Source organism: Podarcis filfolensis, assembly GCF_964270895.1.
Source record: "Podarcis filfolensis genome assembly, chromosome: 11".
NCBI classification, from domain to species: domain Eukaryota; kingdom Metazoa; phylum Chordata; class Lepidosauria; order Squamata; family Lacertidae; genus Podarcis; species Podarcis filfolensis.
In genome coordinates, this window is record NC_139613.1 from 43,150,117 (window position 1) to 43,166,265 (window position 16,149).

At 43.5% G+C, this 16,149-nt stretch overlaps 1 protein-coding gene across 1 annotated transcript in view; it reads left to right on the forward strand.

The window, feature by feature from the left end:
* Nucleotides 1-16,149, forward strand: part of LVRN (laeverin) — a 41,267-nt gene that overhangs the window by 5,027 nt on the left and 20,091 nt on the right. Inside the window, exons 2-11 of the mRNA XM_083576665.1 lie at nt 178-320; nt 665-840; nt 2,741-2,867; nt 4,759-4,913; nt 7,757-7,870; nt 10,106-10,246; nt 11,330-11,395; nt 11,495-11,560; nt 13,635-13,795; nt 15,103-15,179. Of these exons, the coding sequence (XP_083432791.1) occupies nt 178-320; nt 665-840; nt 2,741-2,867; nt 4,759-4,913; nt 7,757-7,870; nt 10,106-10,246; nt 11,330-11,395; nt 11,495-11,560; nt 13,635-13,795; nt 15,103-15,179 (1,226 nt within the window). The remainder of the gene's footprint in view (nt 1-177; nt 321-664; nt 841-2,740; nt 2,868-4,758; nt 4,914-7,756; nt 7,871-10,105; nt 10,247-11,329; nt 11,396-11,494; nt 11,561-13,634; nt 13,796-15,102; nt 15,180-16,149) is intronic.

Below are 16,149 nucleotides of genomic sequence, written 5' to 3' on the forward strand. Positions count from 1 at the left end.
ATCCCACAGGTTACCCTCTCATGAAAGACTGTTCATCCCGGTGCAGAAACCACAAAGCTGGTAAAAGGGATTCCCAGCCACCGAGGTCTCGTGGGCCTCTAATGACCGAGATGGATTCAGGAGCATCCCCCAGACTACGAGCTATTGACTTTAAACTTATTCATATTCTCAATTTAGGTGGTTGGTCGCATCGCACCTAGAACCGGCAGATGCCAGGAGGGTTTACCCATGCTTTGATGAACCTGCAATGAAAGCTACCTTTAACATCAGTATTGTTCACCACCCAAGCTATAAAGTGCTTTCCAACATGCCGATTAAGGGTAAGTAAGGGAATGTGGGACTTTCTAATTGTGTGGTGGGACCCGTTAGTAATGGCAGTGGTACTAGGATTATTAATATTGTTGCTATTATAGTTGCTGCAGCCAGGATTGGAAAAATCCCAGGTGCCCTGATCATCTAGGCGCCTAAAATTTTAGTGCTGGAACCTAGGAATCTGATGAAACCCCGGTTGGCCATGGCATTTTTTACACAGGAAACAAGAGTACAGCTTGACTATTAGATCTAGCGGTCACTATATAGAAGGCACCCTTAGACTTCCATTCTGAACAGAGCAAATTTGCCATAATATTCAGTATTAATGCCTATAATAATTGTTCTTTTATAGATGTATCTGAGTATAAAGATGTGAATGAGAGCACATTGAGTACTTTGAGTAATGGGACTGCACTGATGAACTGGACTGTCACAACATTTGAAACAACACCAAAAATGTCCACATATGTCACTGCTTTTGCGGTCTGTAACTTTGATTATGTCACCACAGTGGAGAGGGGCAATGAGGTGAATAAGTCTGCTGAATTTATTATAGACTTTAGCAGCATATACTTGCATTTATGAGTGAATTATGTGTTGTGCAATATGCACTGATGTTTAAATTATGGTATAAGATTAAATGGTTTTTTTAAAAAATAAATTGCATACTGAAAACTAATATGCTACATCTACTCCCGTCTCCCACTTTGTCAATCTTATTCAGAACAGGGTTTCTCCAGATCAGGTTTTGTTTAAGCACAGTACAACTAGATTCTTTAGTGGAGAAACATTAGTTTGTTAGAAGACTGCTTTCCACGTGCCAGCCCACCTTTGGAATAGGGTTCTCTTACTAGAACATCATTCACAACGTGTAGGCACTGCTGTCCCAGACTTGGTTTACCAGATGACCCAGATCTAGCTGGCGTGCTGGATGCTCATCTCCCTCATCCCGTGCAGGCCATCTTTGACAGGTGAGTGGGACCACCCACCTGTCAATCACCTAACATTAAGAGGGCAGGTGACTGATAGCTGTCAAAGTTCAAATGAGGTTGCTGTAACTATTAAATCAGTGATTACAGGGAACTCCTTGGAGATATGCTTTCAGCACCAGTCAGCTGACTGGTGCTGGGAGTCCTCCTTTAAATATTTATTAAACTGATATAATCCCATTTAAAAGGCTGTCAGTCTGGGCCATTATATCATCACAGAATCATAGTGTTGGAAGAGATCTTGAGGGTCATCTGGTTCAAACCTCTGCAATGCAGGAATCTCAGCTAAAGCAGCCCACAGCCTCTTGTGGAACTCTGTCCCACTGTCTGTTTTACCCAAACTGCCCATGCAGATTTATCTTGTCACTTGCAAAATGGGCAGAACGGTTTAGGATCTACACCAGTGTTTCCAAAACTTGCGTCTCCAGCTGTTTTTGGACTACAACTCCCATCATCCCTAGCTAGCAGGACCAGTAGTCAGGGATGATGGGAATTGTAAGTCCAAAAACCACTGGAGACCCAAGTTTGGGAAACACTGATCTACACTATGGGGGAAAGAGTAAGATGCTTGTGTTTTGGGGCTTTTCATTTTCCAAGGTCTTTATCAGTGCTTGTGTTGTCTAGCTAAGGAGGATAACCTTGTCTGTAGCAGCCTACTGATTATATAAAGTTTCCCTCGTGAAGCCTCATATCTCTAACCATTAAGCAGCTAGTACTCCCATTTACCCAAATGTCTGATAATCCAAAATATTAACAGAATGCACCAATTCAGAAGGCTCCATTCCATTACCCCTTCTACAGAATTTCCCACCTGCTCATCAAGAGTCAGGCAGCATTTTGTGGCTGCTTAACAAACTCATACCTTCTCACTCAGTGCAGATTTTTAAGTTGATTGGTGACTGGCTGCATGTAATCCAGGTAGTAAATGGTTCTTACAAATTGTAGTCACGACAAACATGGTGTGGAGCAGATACACAATGCTTTTCAAGTGACTGCTTATGTAGTCCTGGATAACACAGAAATGAATTCATTGGTGTGTGGATTGTCAAATGTTTAACTGACACGGAGCATGCACAAACCTAGCAGTGGCACCCACCATCTAGCAACCGTTTCCCTTTTCCTTTCATCCTGCAAACTCATTCTTTTGTTTGGAAGCATACATGGCACAACTGCATGCGGATGTGGGAGCAATTAAGCTTTTAAAGAACAAGACTTTCAGGGTGCATGATGTCATGGAAGAAAATGTGGTGGTCTGCAAAGGATAAGGCAGCCTGAACAGAGGTCTAAAATGCAATGAAGTTTTAAGGAGTTCTGCTAAATACCTGTTTTCTTTTTTCTGAAAGTCACTGTGCAAATTCATGGCCACTGAAGAAGGCCTAATGATATGAAACAGATTTTCATCAGTTGTCCAAAATAACCATTTCTGTGCATATTCATAGATACGCATTTGGGCTCGGAAGGATGCAATTAAAAATGGATCTGCTGATTATGCTTTAAATATCACTGGACCAATCTTTTCATTTATGGAAGACTTACTTAACATCAGTTACCCTCTTTCAAAAACAGGTATTCTTGCTTGCTTCTTTTTAGAAAAGAAACAACCTCTTACAATGTTTAAAATGGACAAAATTGTTTTTGCTTGGAATCATGTGATACCATATTTTTCGCCCTATAGGACGCATCGGCCCATAGGACGCACCTAGTTTTTGGGGGGGAATAAAGAAAAAAAATTTTATTCTCCCCCACCAGCCGCGGCTTCAGTGCGCCCCGTGCTCCGGGCAGCAGGCTGCTATCCGCAGCCTAGGGAGCCCTGCGGGAACTCCCGCGGGCTCCCCAGGCTTGCTGATAGCTTACTGAAGCCTGGAGAGCGAGAGGGGTCAGTGCGCACCGACCCCTCTCGCTCTCCAAGCTCCAGCGAAAGCCTGCATTCGCCCCATAGGACGCACACAGATTTCCCCTTCATTTTTGGAGGGGAAAAAGTGCGTCCTATAGGGTGAAAAGTACGGTACGTTCCCGGAAATGCTTTTTTTCTTCTGACTTTGAATTAGAAATCCATACAGTGTTTGAGGAACAGCTGTTCTAAACAAAAGGCATAACATTTCTGTGACCCTGAAACTAACTGGTTTATTGTGGTGTGAGCTGTCCGAAACAGCCTACACCTTAGAATATCCCTGAAGTAGCCATCAACAGATTATGCAATTCAGTTGAAAGCTTTGGTGGTGGGGCAGCTAAGAGAGATGTGGTGAGGGTGTGATATTAATGTCTCTCCCCAGCTCTCTGGTTGCCTCTGCTACTGCCCTTAGGAACCTGTGGCAAACTCAAGGGAAATAACCCTCGCTAGCAAACATGCTGACAGACATCTCTATATGTACTTGTCCTTTCGATGTATATATGATTGGTGTTCTGCCTGAGTTTCTTTTCTTGGAAAGCTGAGACCAAAATATCACCTAAGTGTTAGGTCAATTTTGGGGTGCGTGTGTGGGTGTTTGATGCTATTGACTGGTTAATCCTCTGGAATCTATCTTGTGGAATTTCTCATTCATAATGTGTCCCTTCTTTATTGAATCACTTCACTTTTCCATCCCTTCCTTGACCACACCCTTTTGATATTTTTTTTGTGGTACACCTAACGTCTAAGAAGTAATCTCCTTTTTCCAAGCAGCCATTTTGCCAGCAAAGAAGTATGTACAGCAAAAGAAAGTACTTTTCTCCACGACACACAATCCCATTTCTGGAATTAATTGCAGACAACCAGATAGTTTTAAAAGGGGGCCAGACCAATCTATGGAGAATATGTTGATGAATGGGTATTTGTGCTGGTGATGATACGGAACCTCTGTGTTAACATTCCATATGCCACTGAATATCAGTTGCTGAAACCAAGAATAGAGGGCTGGTGCCTTCAGGAAGCCCACAAACAGGGCTTGAAGGCATCTGATTGGCCACACTGTGCAAAGGTGGACCTGAGACCTGATTAAGCAGGTGTCTTTTTATGTTCTTTTGTGCAAATACTTCCTTGTTTGTTTGTTATTAAAAAACACAAAACATGGAAAAAACCTACATGGGGGCGGGGCGGGGGGAAAGCTCCCAATAGAATTTACAGTCATACCTCGGGTTACAGATGCTTCAGGTTTCATTTTTTCGGGTTACAGACCACCGAAACCCGGAAGTACCGGAACGGGTTACTTCTGGGTTTCAGCGGTTGCACATGCGCAGAAGCACTAAATCGTGCAACCCGCATCTGCGCAGATGCACCGCTGCGGGTTGCGAACGTGCATTCCACACGGATCACGTTTGCAACCCGAGCGTCCACTGTACTAGGTTTCTTTTCATGCCAATATTGCCAGCGACTGAAAATCTTGGGAAATGGCAGATTAAGCCAAGAGCACTCATGTAAACGTATGAATTGTGAAATTGTTAAAGCTTCTTCTTTTTCTCTATATTTAAACCAATCTAGATCTGCTTGTGCTACCTGATATGGGAGCTGGTGCTATGGAACACTGGGGGCTAATGACTTTCCAGGAAATATCCTTGCTGTATCACCCAGAAGATAAATTCACACACCAGAAATATTGGATTTGCAAAATTATTTCCCATGAGATAGCACACCAGGCATGTGGTAAAATGTTCTGCACTTTAATCTATCTTAAAAACGAAGGTGTTATTTTCGAAGTAGCTGTAGCTGCAATAGTGCCAATTTAATGTGAAAATAAATCCTGAGAACTGCCAAGTGTCTGGAATTGGTCATCGGGAGTACAGTTCTTGGGGAAGTAGAAGGCTCAAGCAGCATATCACTGACTGAATACATTTTTAGAGTTTTATAGATAATTGCATAGAACTAACAAACTTAATAAAAGTGAATCCTAGCATGACCTTTAAAAGCCCATAATGCATCTGGGTGTCTGTGTTGAGATTAACATAAGCAATGTGGAGAGTTTTCTCAACAGACTGTTCACTAAAAAAAGGTCACTGATATATCAAGTACATTTACTAATGAAGGACTCACTTTTGCTTTCTCTCAAAGCACTTAGATCATGTATGGGGCACCTTTGGTCCTTTGGATGTGGCTTAAATATGGCTCCCGTGTAACCTGGCCATTGGCCATGCCTGCTGGTGCTGATGCAAGCAGTAGTTCAGCAGCATCTGAAGGGCCAAAGCTTCCCACGTATGACTTAGGTAAATGTTGCAGAAATGCAAGCAATGACTTGCACTGCTGCCAGCACACCAGAATTGTCCTTTTGACCTATGAGGCTTCCTGTGGCACTGTGCTGTTTAACAAGATGCTGTTTAAAAGACCACAGCTAAAAGTAAGCCCCCCCTAAATAGCATTTTTGGGCCGCAAAGGAGAAGGGGTACAGTGCCAATGGCCCCTGCTCTAATTAGCAACACAGCTACAATCTAGTCCCAGTAGAAGTGTAGGAGGATAAGTGAAACACACAAGAATCACCTTTCTGGTTCAGTTTATAGTGCATTTGTCCCAGCGTTTTGCTTCCAGTAGTGGACAGGCAGGAATATACAGGAGCTCATAAGCAAGACAGGAAAGTGGTGACCTTCTCATATTGTTTGTCTCTATCACTTGATACTCAAGAGGTGTTTTGCCTGCAAATATGGAGGTTTAACTGTCATGGCTAGTCTCCATGAAGTTCCCAGCCATGTTAAAAAATAATACATTTAGTGATTTCCAGAAGTTCATTGCGCATTGTCCCTTTGAGCTTGCAGTTGGACATCTTGTAATAGATCCCATTCCTTGAAAGCTGAATGTAGGATGCAGCTATGGGTATGCAGTGCTTTTTTTGTGATGGTACTCACTGATATGGAGTACCGGTACCTCATTTGTTTAAAGGGGGGAAGGAAGTAACAAGGGGGAAGGAAGTAACAAGGGGAAGCACAGAAGTGGGAGCAAGAAAGGAACAGCAGGGAACATTGTCACATTTGTTTAGCACCAGACTATTTTTTTGCTAAAAGCCTAAAAAGGAGTACTTAATGAAAGCATGTAAAATAAGATACTGGACCAAAACTTGATTGATTAGCATTTGCTCTACAAATCTGCAAACATATATCAGATTATTATAAACTTTAATACCAAACAAACCTTTTGACACTCCAATATATGCTTCTGCTTATGTTGTTAAGCAAATCTATTTTTTCCTGTTGTGTTTCCCATTGACTTGCTTTTCTTTTCATTATGAGTTAAGCGATAACAGTTTTATGTAAAGTGGTGTCTGAAAAAAGTGTTTGTAAACTGGGGGAACGCCATGCTTTACACGCTTTATCCTGACACGATTAACGGGGTGGTAAAGCATAAACATGCGTCTTTTAAATTAAAGTAGAAAAAGGATCAAGGTAGTGGGTTGGAAGGGTAAAGACCTGACCCAAAATTTCTGTTTATTTACATTTCAAGAGGTCTCCATTTCCATTTCAATAGAAGCCTCAATTAGTGCTTATAGGAACTCATCTGGAAATGCATATAGCAGTTGGCAGGGGGAAAGTTAGGTAATTTTCTCAGTAGTAGTCAGGCATGGCGGCATTGCTCATCTGCCTTCCCAGTACTGAGCATCACTGCTGCTTCCTGAGAGGGGAGATCCAGGGAGCTCAGGGTGATGCTGGAGATGCAGCAGAGCCAATCTGGTGCTTCCTGCTGCCGTGCCTGCACCGCACTCAGCTCCCCTGTACCTCTCAGGAACCAATAATAACACTCAGTGCTGGGGAGGCAGGTGAGTAGTGCAGCCTTGTCTTCCAGACCGTTATGGCTCCCTCCTCATTCCACGTGGTTCTGCTGTTTAAAGACATACAAATTCATTGCATTCGCGCTCTTGAATGCATCACACTCAGAGAGAATTCTATTTGGTTATGTTATCAAATCCCAGAATGGATTTTTAGTACTTTAACTGCTGATTTCTATCTTTGTAGCTTTTCTAAAATGGCATCTTCCCAGTGCTTTTTTTCCTGGGAGTATGCATACCCCTAAACATTTTGTGAATCTAAGTTTGGCCTCATTGAGGGGCAGTATTTCAATATGAGTAGGAAAATGAGAGTACCCCTAAACATTTTTTTTAGAAAAAAGCACTGCATCTTCCTAAATTCATACAAACCTGTAAACATTATAGCATTCCTTTTTGATAACGTATGCCAATGTGAGACTATTAACTACAATGGTACCTTGGGTTACAAACACCTCAGGTTACAGACTCCGCTAACCTGGAAGTAGTACCTCGGGTTAAGAACTTTACCTTGGGATGAGAACAGAAATTGTGCGCCGGTGGCCTGGCGGCAGCAGGAGGCCCCATTAGCTAAAGTGGTGCTTCAGGTTAAGAACAGTTTCAGGTTAAGAACGGACCTCCGGAACGAATTAAGTTCATAACCAGAGGTACCACTGTACACTGTTATGCCTGATGATTAGAAGAGCAGTTTGAAAACAATGCATTGAAAAACTCTCCTCTTCCTTCTATTTGAAGTGGTTTGGAAACCTAGTTACCATGAATTGGTGGAACGACATATGGCTTAACGAAGGATTTGCATCTTACTTGGAGCATCTTGGTACATACTACATGATGCCCACAATGCCTCTGGTAGGTGTGAACTGTATCATCGTTTATATAAAGTTTATCCAAACTGTGGGATTGTTTTCAGTCCCTTGAAATTAATGGGATCTATGCAATGGTGCTTTCAGGTCTTAGAGGGCCCCAGTTTAGGTCCAGTCTCAGCATTCTCTTTTCTGCTGTCTCCACCTACTTTCCTGCTTACATATGAGCCCCTATCCACACACTGAACTAGTACAGTCCACGCACAGATTTGCCACTTCATCTCACCTTTTTGAGAACTCATGCATTAGCTGTCCTAGCAGCCTTGCAGTTCTCCATCAAGGTCAGTAAAGGTAAAGGTAAAGGGACCCCTGACTGTTAAGTCCAGTCGCAAACGACTCTGGGGTTGCGGCGCTCATCTCGCTTTACTGGCCAAGGGAGCTGGTGTTTGTCCGCAGACAGCTTCTGGGTCATGTGGCCAGCATGATTAAGCCGCTTCTGGCGAACCAGAGTAACGCACGGAAACACCATTTGCCTTCCCACTGTAGCGGTACCTATTTACTTGCACTTTGACGTGCTTTTGAACTGCTAGGTTGGCAGGAGCAGGGACTGAACAATGGGAGCTCACCCCATTGCGGGGATTCGAACCGCTGACCTTCTGATCAGCAAGCCCTAGGCTCTGTGGTTTACACCACATGGACACCCGCGTCCCAATCAAGGTCAGTAGGTGGCTCCAAATTCTTTAGCAGAATCCACTTTTTGAGTCCACGGCTCCCTTGACCAATTGCAGCACCCCTGTGGTTATGTCACCCCTTGTCTGCAGAGCTGGCAGCCTTTCACCCTTTTTCAAGCACCCTCCCTTGTGGAGCGTCCCCTCATCTTCCTCCCCTCTCCTTGGAAGTCCTCTGGGCAGCTACTGTTGCCGCTCCTGGTCTCTGAGCTGCCCCCCCTGCCCCAATGAGAAGTGCCTCCTCACACTGCTCCACAGGGGCCTGGGAAGAGGATGCCCCCAGCCTTGGCGGCCCAACGGAGACTGGCTGAAGGTGAATGTGAGGTCAGCAGTGTGGTGTAGTGGTTAAGAGCGGTAGTCTCGTAATCTGGGGAACCGGGTTCGCGTCTCCGCTCCTCCACATGCAACTGCTGGGTGACCTTGGGCCAGTCACACTTCTTTGAAGTCTCTCAGCCCCACTCACCTCACAGAGTGTTTGTTGTGGGGGAGGAAGGGAAAGGAGAATGTTAGCCGCTTTGAGACTCCTGAAGGGGAGTGAAAGGCGGGATATCAAATCCAAACTCTTCTCTTCTTCTTCTTCTTACCTTGAGAGGCAGCGGCAGGCGTGGCCAGTCCTGCCAGGCAGAAAGGCTCCCCTTCAGCACCAGGCATTCAGCTCCCAGGCAGGCCTTGCCCACAACAAGCACAAGAAAAGCCAGCGCAGTGCCTGCCTGCCTGCCCAGCTTCCCACTTGTCTGTCCATTCCCAACAGTAAGGGCTGACGGACTGGCTGGCTGGGCTCCCTTGCCTGCTTGCTTGCTTACTCCAAGGCCACCTCAGCTCCTGGCAACTAGCACCCCCTGGCCAGCCCCAGAGGCACCATTCACTTGGGAAGCACATTGTAGGCAGGGCTGCTGCAACAAACAGCTGTGCAAGCCTTTGGGAGGCAGAGATGCAAGAAGGCATTAGAGGAGGGAGGGAAGGAAAGAGGGACAGAGGTCAGTGTTGCCTGTGGCACCACTGATCATCATTCAAGGCATCCTAGGGTGCCACGGCACACTGGTTGAAAAACAGCTGCCCTAGCTAATAATCATGCCTTGTATACTAGGTCAAAGCTGTCTTCTACTGCTCTTTTGCTCTATGGTAATACTATAAACCATAGGTATTCTTTTTGTTGAAATTTTGTGCTATGTATTACTGAACTGATTCGCACTAATTATCTGTTGTTGTTTAGTTGTGTCCGACTCTTTGTGACCCCATGGACCAGAGCACGCCAGGCTCTGTAATGTAATGCTACGTTATCTGTAGCAGATGGTAATTAAAATTAGGACATGATACTGGTTTCCTGACAATTACATTTCACACGCTGGCATTCCACAAATTGACTTTCTGCGATAAGAATTTCAGCCAAATACAGATTTTCTTGAAAGGGGTTATGAATGCAATGACTTGAACGAAGGTTTTTAAATAGGAAGCCTATTAAATGTTTTATGAATTAAGTATAATTCTCAAAATAACTTAAAATGTGGTCTTTTATTTTTAGGTAAACATTGCTATTTTATGGTTATTTTCAGGATACCATCTTTAGTTACAATGTGGTTCAACCTGTCTTGCGCATGGATAATGAACTACAAAATCAGTCTTTATCAGACACAGGTGAAAGACAAGAATCGGGTGCATTACTTAAACTGTTTGGTTTAATAACATACAAGAAGGTAAAAACAAAATTTGTAAGCAGTATATTAAAGGATTTTATCGGTCACATGATTTGAAAAGTTAGTATGAAATTGTCACTTTTTCATAACATGAGAAAGGGAATTCTCTGCCTCCATTGAATTGAATGGTAAAGCCTTTATCACAGTTTTCCCCAAGCTGGTGCCTTCTATGTGTTTTGAACCACCACTCCTGTTGCCCCCAAACTGTTTAGCCAATGATCTGGAATGATAGGAGGGTACCAGGTTTGAGAAGGCTTCCTGCTGCATTCGAAGTGGAGTCTGTATATCAAATAGCAGTGTACAGTGCGGGGGAGACAGACGAGTGGCTCCTATGCACAGTTATGTTGGGGCAAGCCCCACTGAGAACAATGGCATTTACTTCAAAGGAAGCATGTATAGGATCACACTGTAAGTTAGGTCCATTCCTTTCAATCGGTCTGTTCTGAATAAAGCTTTGTTGAATACCACCCCATGTTCCCTTCACCTGTGAGGAGACACAATATGTGCCCACATATCTAGAACTGGAGAGGGTTTTTAAGGAAGAGAATGACTGCCCGACAGGTTTGATGTGGTCAGCAAACTTCATCATTGAATGCCACAAGTGCCTTTTTATTCTCCAGTCTGTTACTTCTGATTTGTGAATTCGGATCAATGTGGCTGTTAGGCTGTGTGAGATATTTTTACTCTTCTTTGTATCATTTGTGAAAATTACCTTAGTAATTATATATGCCCATCCTAAATAAAGCATTCTGTGGCAAAATAGCCACTCACAAGATTCCATATAAAGCCATATAACAGTGTGAGATATACAAAATCTCATCACTTGGAGATGTATGATATGAGTGCAGGGAATCATTTTGAAGAAACTGTATAATATAAAAAGACTATGTGGTTTTGCTGCAACATTCACACAGCTACCCATCTGAAAACGCCCCCACAACAATCAATATATTTAATAAAACTACTAATTTGAATGTAATGTTGGTAGATTAATGTCTTGAGTTTCATGACTTGCAAAGTCTCATCATTCTAAATACATAAAGATAAATCATCTATATCTATATCTATTTTTCTCTCTCTTAGGGGGCTGCCATCATCCGGATGCTGTCCAACTTTGTGACTGAAAGGCTTTTAATGAAAGCACTTAATGTGAGTTTCAAAAACAACTTTACCAACAGTTGGATTCTCGACGACTATTCAAAATGTGTTGTCACTGTGAATTGACTAATTATACTTGTTTAATTACAGTCGTACCTGAATGCATTTTCCTTTTCAAATGCCAACCAGGATGATCTGTGGAATCACATTCAAAAGGTGATTAAGACCATTAGTGTTTTCGCTGGTGCTCTTGGAATATCCAGTGTGGGGGCATTCTTGGTCCTGTCCTGAAAGGCCTTTGAACCAGGGCTGTGCATGGCCTCTCAATAAGAACTGAGACCCAATCTGGCACTTTGTGTTGGCCCCAGGTCAATGTGGGGCCTAACTGACCCGTATCCATATACCAAATCAATTTAGGGGCTAGCTCTAATGCTTAATTAGGGTTTTTCATCCTAGTTTAAACATGTGGTCAGGAGAGGGCTGGGAGATGAATGACCTGTTTGACTCTGCCTGATGTGGTGTTCAGGGTTCAGCTAAAACCAGTGCACAACACTAGTTTGAACCAACAGTGCTGAACTTACTGTTCAGATGCTCTGCGAGTTTGGGCTCAGTGATGAGCAGCACCAAATACGTTCTGCATTAAGCCTCTTTGACATGTTTCCAAGTCAGGTCTTTCCCTGAGCAGCAGCTCATTTTTTTGATCTGGTAGTTCAGGTGTGGGGAACCTTTGGCCCTCCAGATGTTGAACTACAACTTTCATCATCTATGATAGCTTATGTCTGGTATGTGATATTACCTTGCAGGCAGTGGTTAATAGCCCATTTAACACACACAAAAGTCTATATGAATCTCAGTACATTTATATATCTGTAGTTGTCTATAGTCCTTTCCGCCACCATCTGTGGGCAGTCATGTGCCCTCAGTCAGCAAAGCATGGGTGTGTCAGAAAGCAGTGTGTGAAGTGCAAACTAATCCCACATGAAAAGTTTCTACTTACCGTATTTTTTGCTCCATAAGACGCACCCGACCATAAGACGCACCTAGTTTTTAGAGGAGGAAAGGGGGAAAGCCCCGTTTTTGGGGGGGATCAGCTCACAGTTGTGCAGCTTCATTTGCAAAGGGGAAAAGCCCTGTTTTTTTGAGGATCAGCTCAAAGTTGTGCAGCTTCTTTTGCAAAGGGGAAAAGCCCCCCTTTTTGAGGATCAGCTCAAGTTGTTGAGCTTACTTTGCAACGGGAAAATATCCTGTTTTATGGGGTTCAACTCACAGTTCTGCAGCTTCTTTAAGAAAGGAAAGGGAGGCGTTTCTACAGTTTCCAGGCAGATAATCTAATCAGCCAGTCACATGTCCCTGGGGAAACAAACAGCCTTCATCTGCAGAACATTCAACAGTGGAGGTCTGGGCAAGGGGGCAGGGCCAGAAAGCGAGCCAGCAATCACCCACACATTCACTCCATAAGATGCACAGACATTTCCCTTTACTTTTTAGCAGGAAAAAAGTGCATTTTATGGAGTGAAAAATACAGTAATAAAGACTTGGGGAATAAAGTAGGTGGAGAAAAAGCCCCCATCCCACTTCAAGAACTGCTTAGATCAGGCATCCTATACATAATTGACAGTTTCATCACCCAGGCCCAATCACAAATTAGTATGGTAACTGGCTTCAATAGGATAAGTTGCTCTGGCAAATCTGGAGCTCAACAGGGGCCTTTCATCCCTCTTGGACCAGGCTATACCTCCCAGGCTTCCGTCCCTTCCTGAAGAGTAGAGAGCCTTAAAGTGGTAGTCCTTTGGCTTGAAGTCTAATACTCTGAGGCTTTGTGTGTTACCTGTATTTGCAAGGAGATACCAGTGAGCTAATAGCCTATGATGTGAAGAGACCAGTCACTCAGTCTTGCTTGGGTGGTACTGTCTCTGGACGTCTGTTTGAAGGATTCTGTTTCTTGAGGCTCCTGGCTGAAAGGGTTCAGCTCCACTCCAGAGTCAGGCCTGGGTCAGGGATCAGCAATCCCACATCTTGCACTGCTCAGCCCCCTGATCCAATGGGATCTTCTTCTCCGAGTTGGACACCTCATTGCTGCTTGAGGTGGGTCATGGCAACCTTGCTTATGAAAACTGATCTGTAAAGTTCACCCCCCTCTGTATGAGCTATTAAATGTTTAAGAATGCTGGATTTTACTTGTATATGAACCAGCAAATAGTACCTGGAAAACCTGCTGTTAGTACAAGTAGAAACATTTATGTGAAATTAAATAAACCAAACTGTTTTCTAATCCAGACTTTTCTTGAAGGTAGTAGATGAACAGAATGACCTCCGGTTGCCGGCGCCAGTAAAAGTTATAATGGACTCGTGGACCTGCCAACATGGCTTGCCACTCCTAACAGTAAATCTCACCACTGGGAACATCAGTCAGGAACAGTTTTATTCTAAAAAAGGAACAAACAAGACCAAGTATGCTTAATTTAGTGCAATTGTTTTAATTTTGATTTCATAAAGTACTTTGGTGTATATTTGAATAGTAGGTAACTCTTTTTTTCTGATAATCTTCTATTTTTGCCTGAACTATAATTAGCCACAGCTTCTGACTCTGCAAATTATGTTTTGCACTTTCCTTCCAAAGTAGACATTGAAATCCACCTTGGATGTCAACATGAATTATGGGGTTGTGCCAAAAAGGAGATGTGAAACTGCACACAAGAGGGGAGGAGGGAAATGCAACCCTAGGGCTAATTTCTGATCCTTCGCACCGTGGTTTGGATGATCATCTGAAATGGGCCGTTGTATTGTTTTTGTTCTCTATTAAGAGCTATTAGTAGTATGCTGTAAACCGCTTTGAGATTTTTCTTAAAAATATAAAGCGGTATAGAAACTAAATAAATAGTTGCATTTTGTCAAAGCACCGTTGATTCTCTTCACATTAAACTGAAAGGCTTTTACTGGTGTCAAATATATGATATGTGTGCTGCCCCAAGTGTCGTGCACACACAAGGTTTCCATAACTCCTATGATCTCAGATTTTGTGTCAGGATCACCTGGCATTTAATGCAAGATGCATCTTTTGGCTGATGGGGGGGGGGAATGGTGTGCATAAACGCGGCACACCTGGAACCTTGGGACTGTAATATCTGGGTTCAGTTTTCTGGGCTTTCAGGACCAACCATATTCATGTGAAGGCAATTTATTTTAACTGTTTTTATACCAAATTTTAAATTGTAACCTGTCCTGGGATCTGCTGGTGGAGGGTAAATAATAAATTTTATGAAAATTATGAAGATGAAAGCCGGGTGTGCTTAACAGTGCTTGCTTCTATATGGATTGTTCCCACTACGTGAAAGCACATGGCACAGAAATCCATGAGACTTGCTTGCAAGTAAATCCAAGGGCAAGTTCTGGTTCGGAGTGGAGCTGTGTGCACGACTGTGGCTTCCCAGTTATTAGTTATGGAAAGTGAAGGTTTGTCATGCATATACAAAGCTTGACTTTCCAAATCTCATGGAAGTTGGAATTGGGGTCTGGGAAAGTTAGTGTACCTTGAATTAAAACTCACACCAAAACTCAAGTTCCAGAGTAAGCTCTTCTTGCTCATGCCCAATATGATTAAAGTGAGTATTCTTTAGGTGCTGATGCAATTTGAAATGCACATTTAAAAAAGGATAAAGAAGTTAAAAGGACAGGCTGAGAGAACTAGATTGATTGCATTTGAACCATTTATTTACTTAGGTTCAATAAATAATCATGTGTTTTTGTCCTTAATGAAGCAATATGTGGACGATTCCCATTTCTTGGTTAAGAAACGGAACTGTACAACCTTTGGCATGGCTTGATAAGAGCAGCAGTAAGTAGTTTTCTCTCTCTGAATTTAAGAAAGCCTCTACAGTATTTGCAATACACAATCTTGAAAACAGGCTAAAAGCATATTAAGATCAATTCAAATAGCAAGGAGAAGGGGAACAAAATGCCAGATCTAGAGCTCTGCTGGGTTTGTGGCAGTAGGAAAAGAGGAGAGTGTTTTCCCCTTGCCACTCTGTTTCAGGGGCTGGCATATTTTCTCACCCCTAATGCTGGTGGAATAGGAACACTTTAGATCCATCACATTCAAGCACTTCCCAGCACATTCCCATTTTGCTTCTACTGACATTGGAGCCTCAACATGGTTAGGGAGAGAGACACAAGTTTCTGCAGCAGCTGGGGGGGGGGGGGCTTTATGATGTAGTGAGGAAGCACTGATTTTAATAGTCATACTCCCATCTCTTTTGGGATATACCGTATTTTTCGCTCTATAGGACACACTTTTCCCCCTCCAAAAATTAAGGGGAAATGCGTGTGCGTCCTATGGAGCGAATGCAGGCTCCTTGGCTTCAGCAATAGCAACGTGAAGCCTCTGAGGCGCAGAGGTGCGCACCGACCCCTCTCGCTCTCCCGGCTTCAGGGATAGCCGCCTGAAGCCTTTGGAGCGCAGCGGGAACTCGTGCTGTGCTCCGAAGGCTTCGGGTTCCTTTTGCTGAATCTGGGAGAGCAAGACTCTCCTGGCTTCAGCAGAGAGGGAGAGCTGTGCAGTGCCCCTTCAGCGAAGCGGGAGGAGAAATGGAAGGGGCTCTGTTTCTCCTGCGGCTTCGCTGAAGGGGCACTGAGCAGAGAGGGGGAGATTTTTTTTCTTGTTCTCCCCCTCTAAAACAAGGTGCGTCCTATGGTCGGGTGCGTCCTATAGAGCGAAAAATACGGTACTAGCTATATTTCAGGAACTTGCTGTCTGGTGCATCAGTTTAAGATCCAGGCATAGTCCTGCAGTGTACTGTACTTCATCT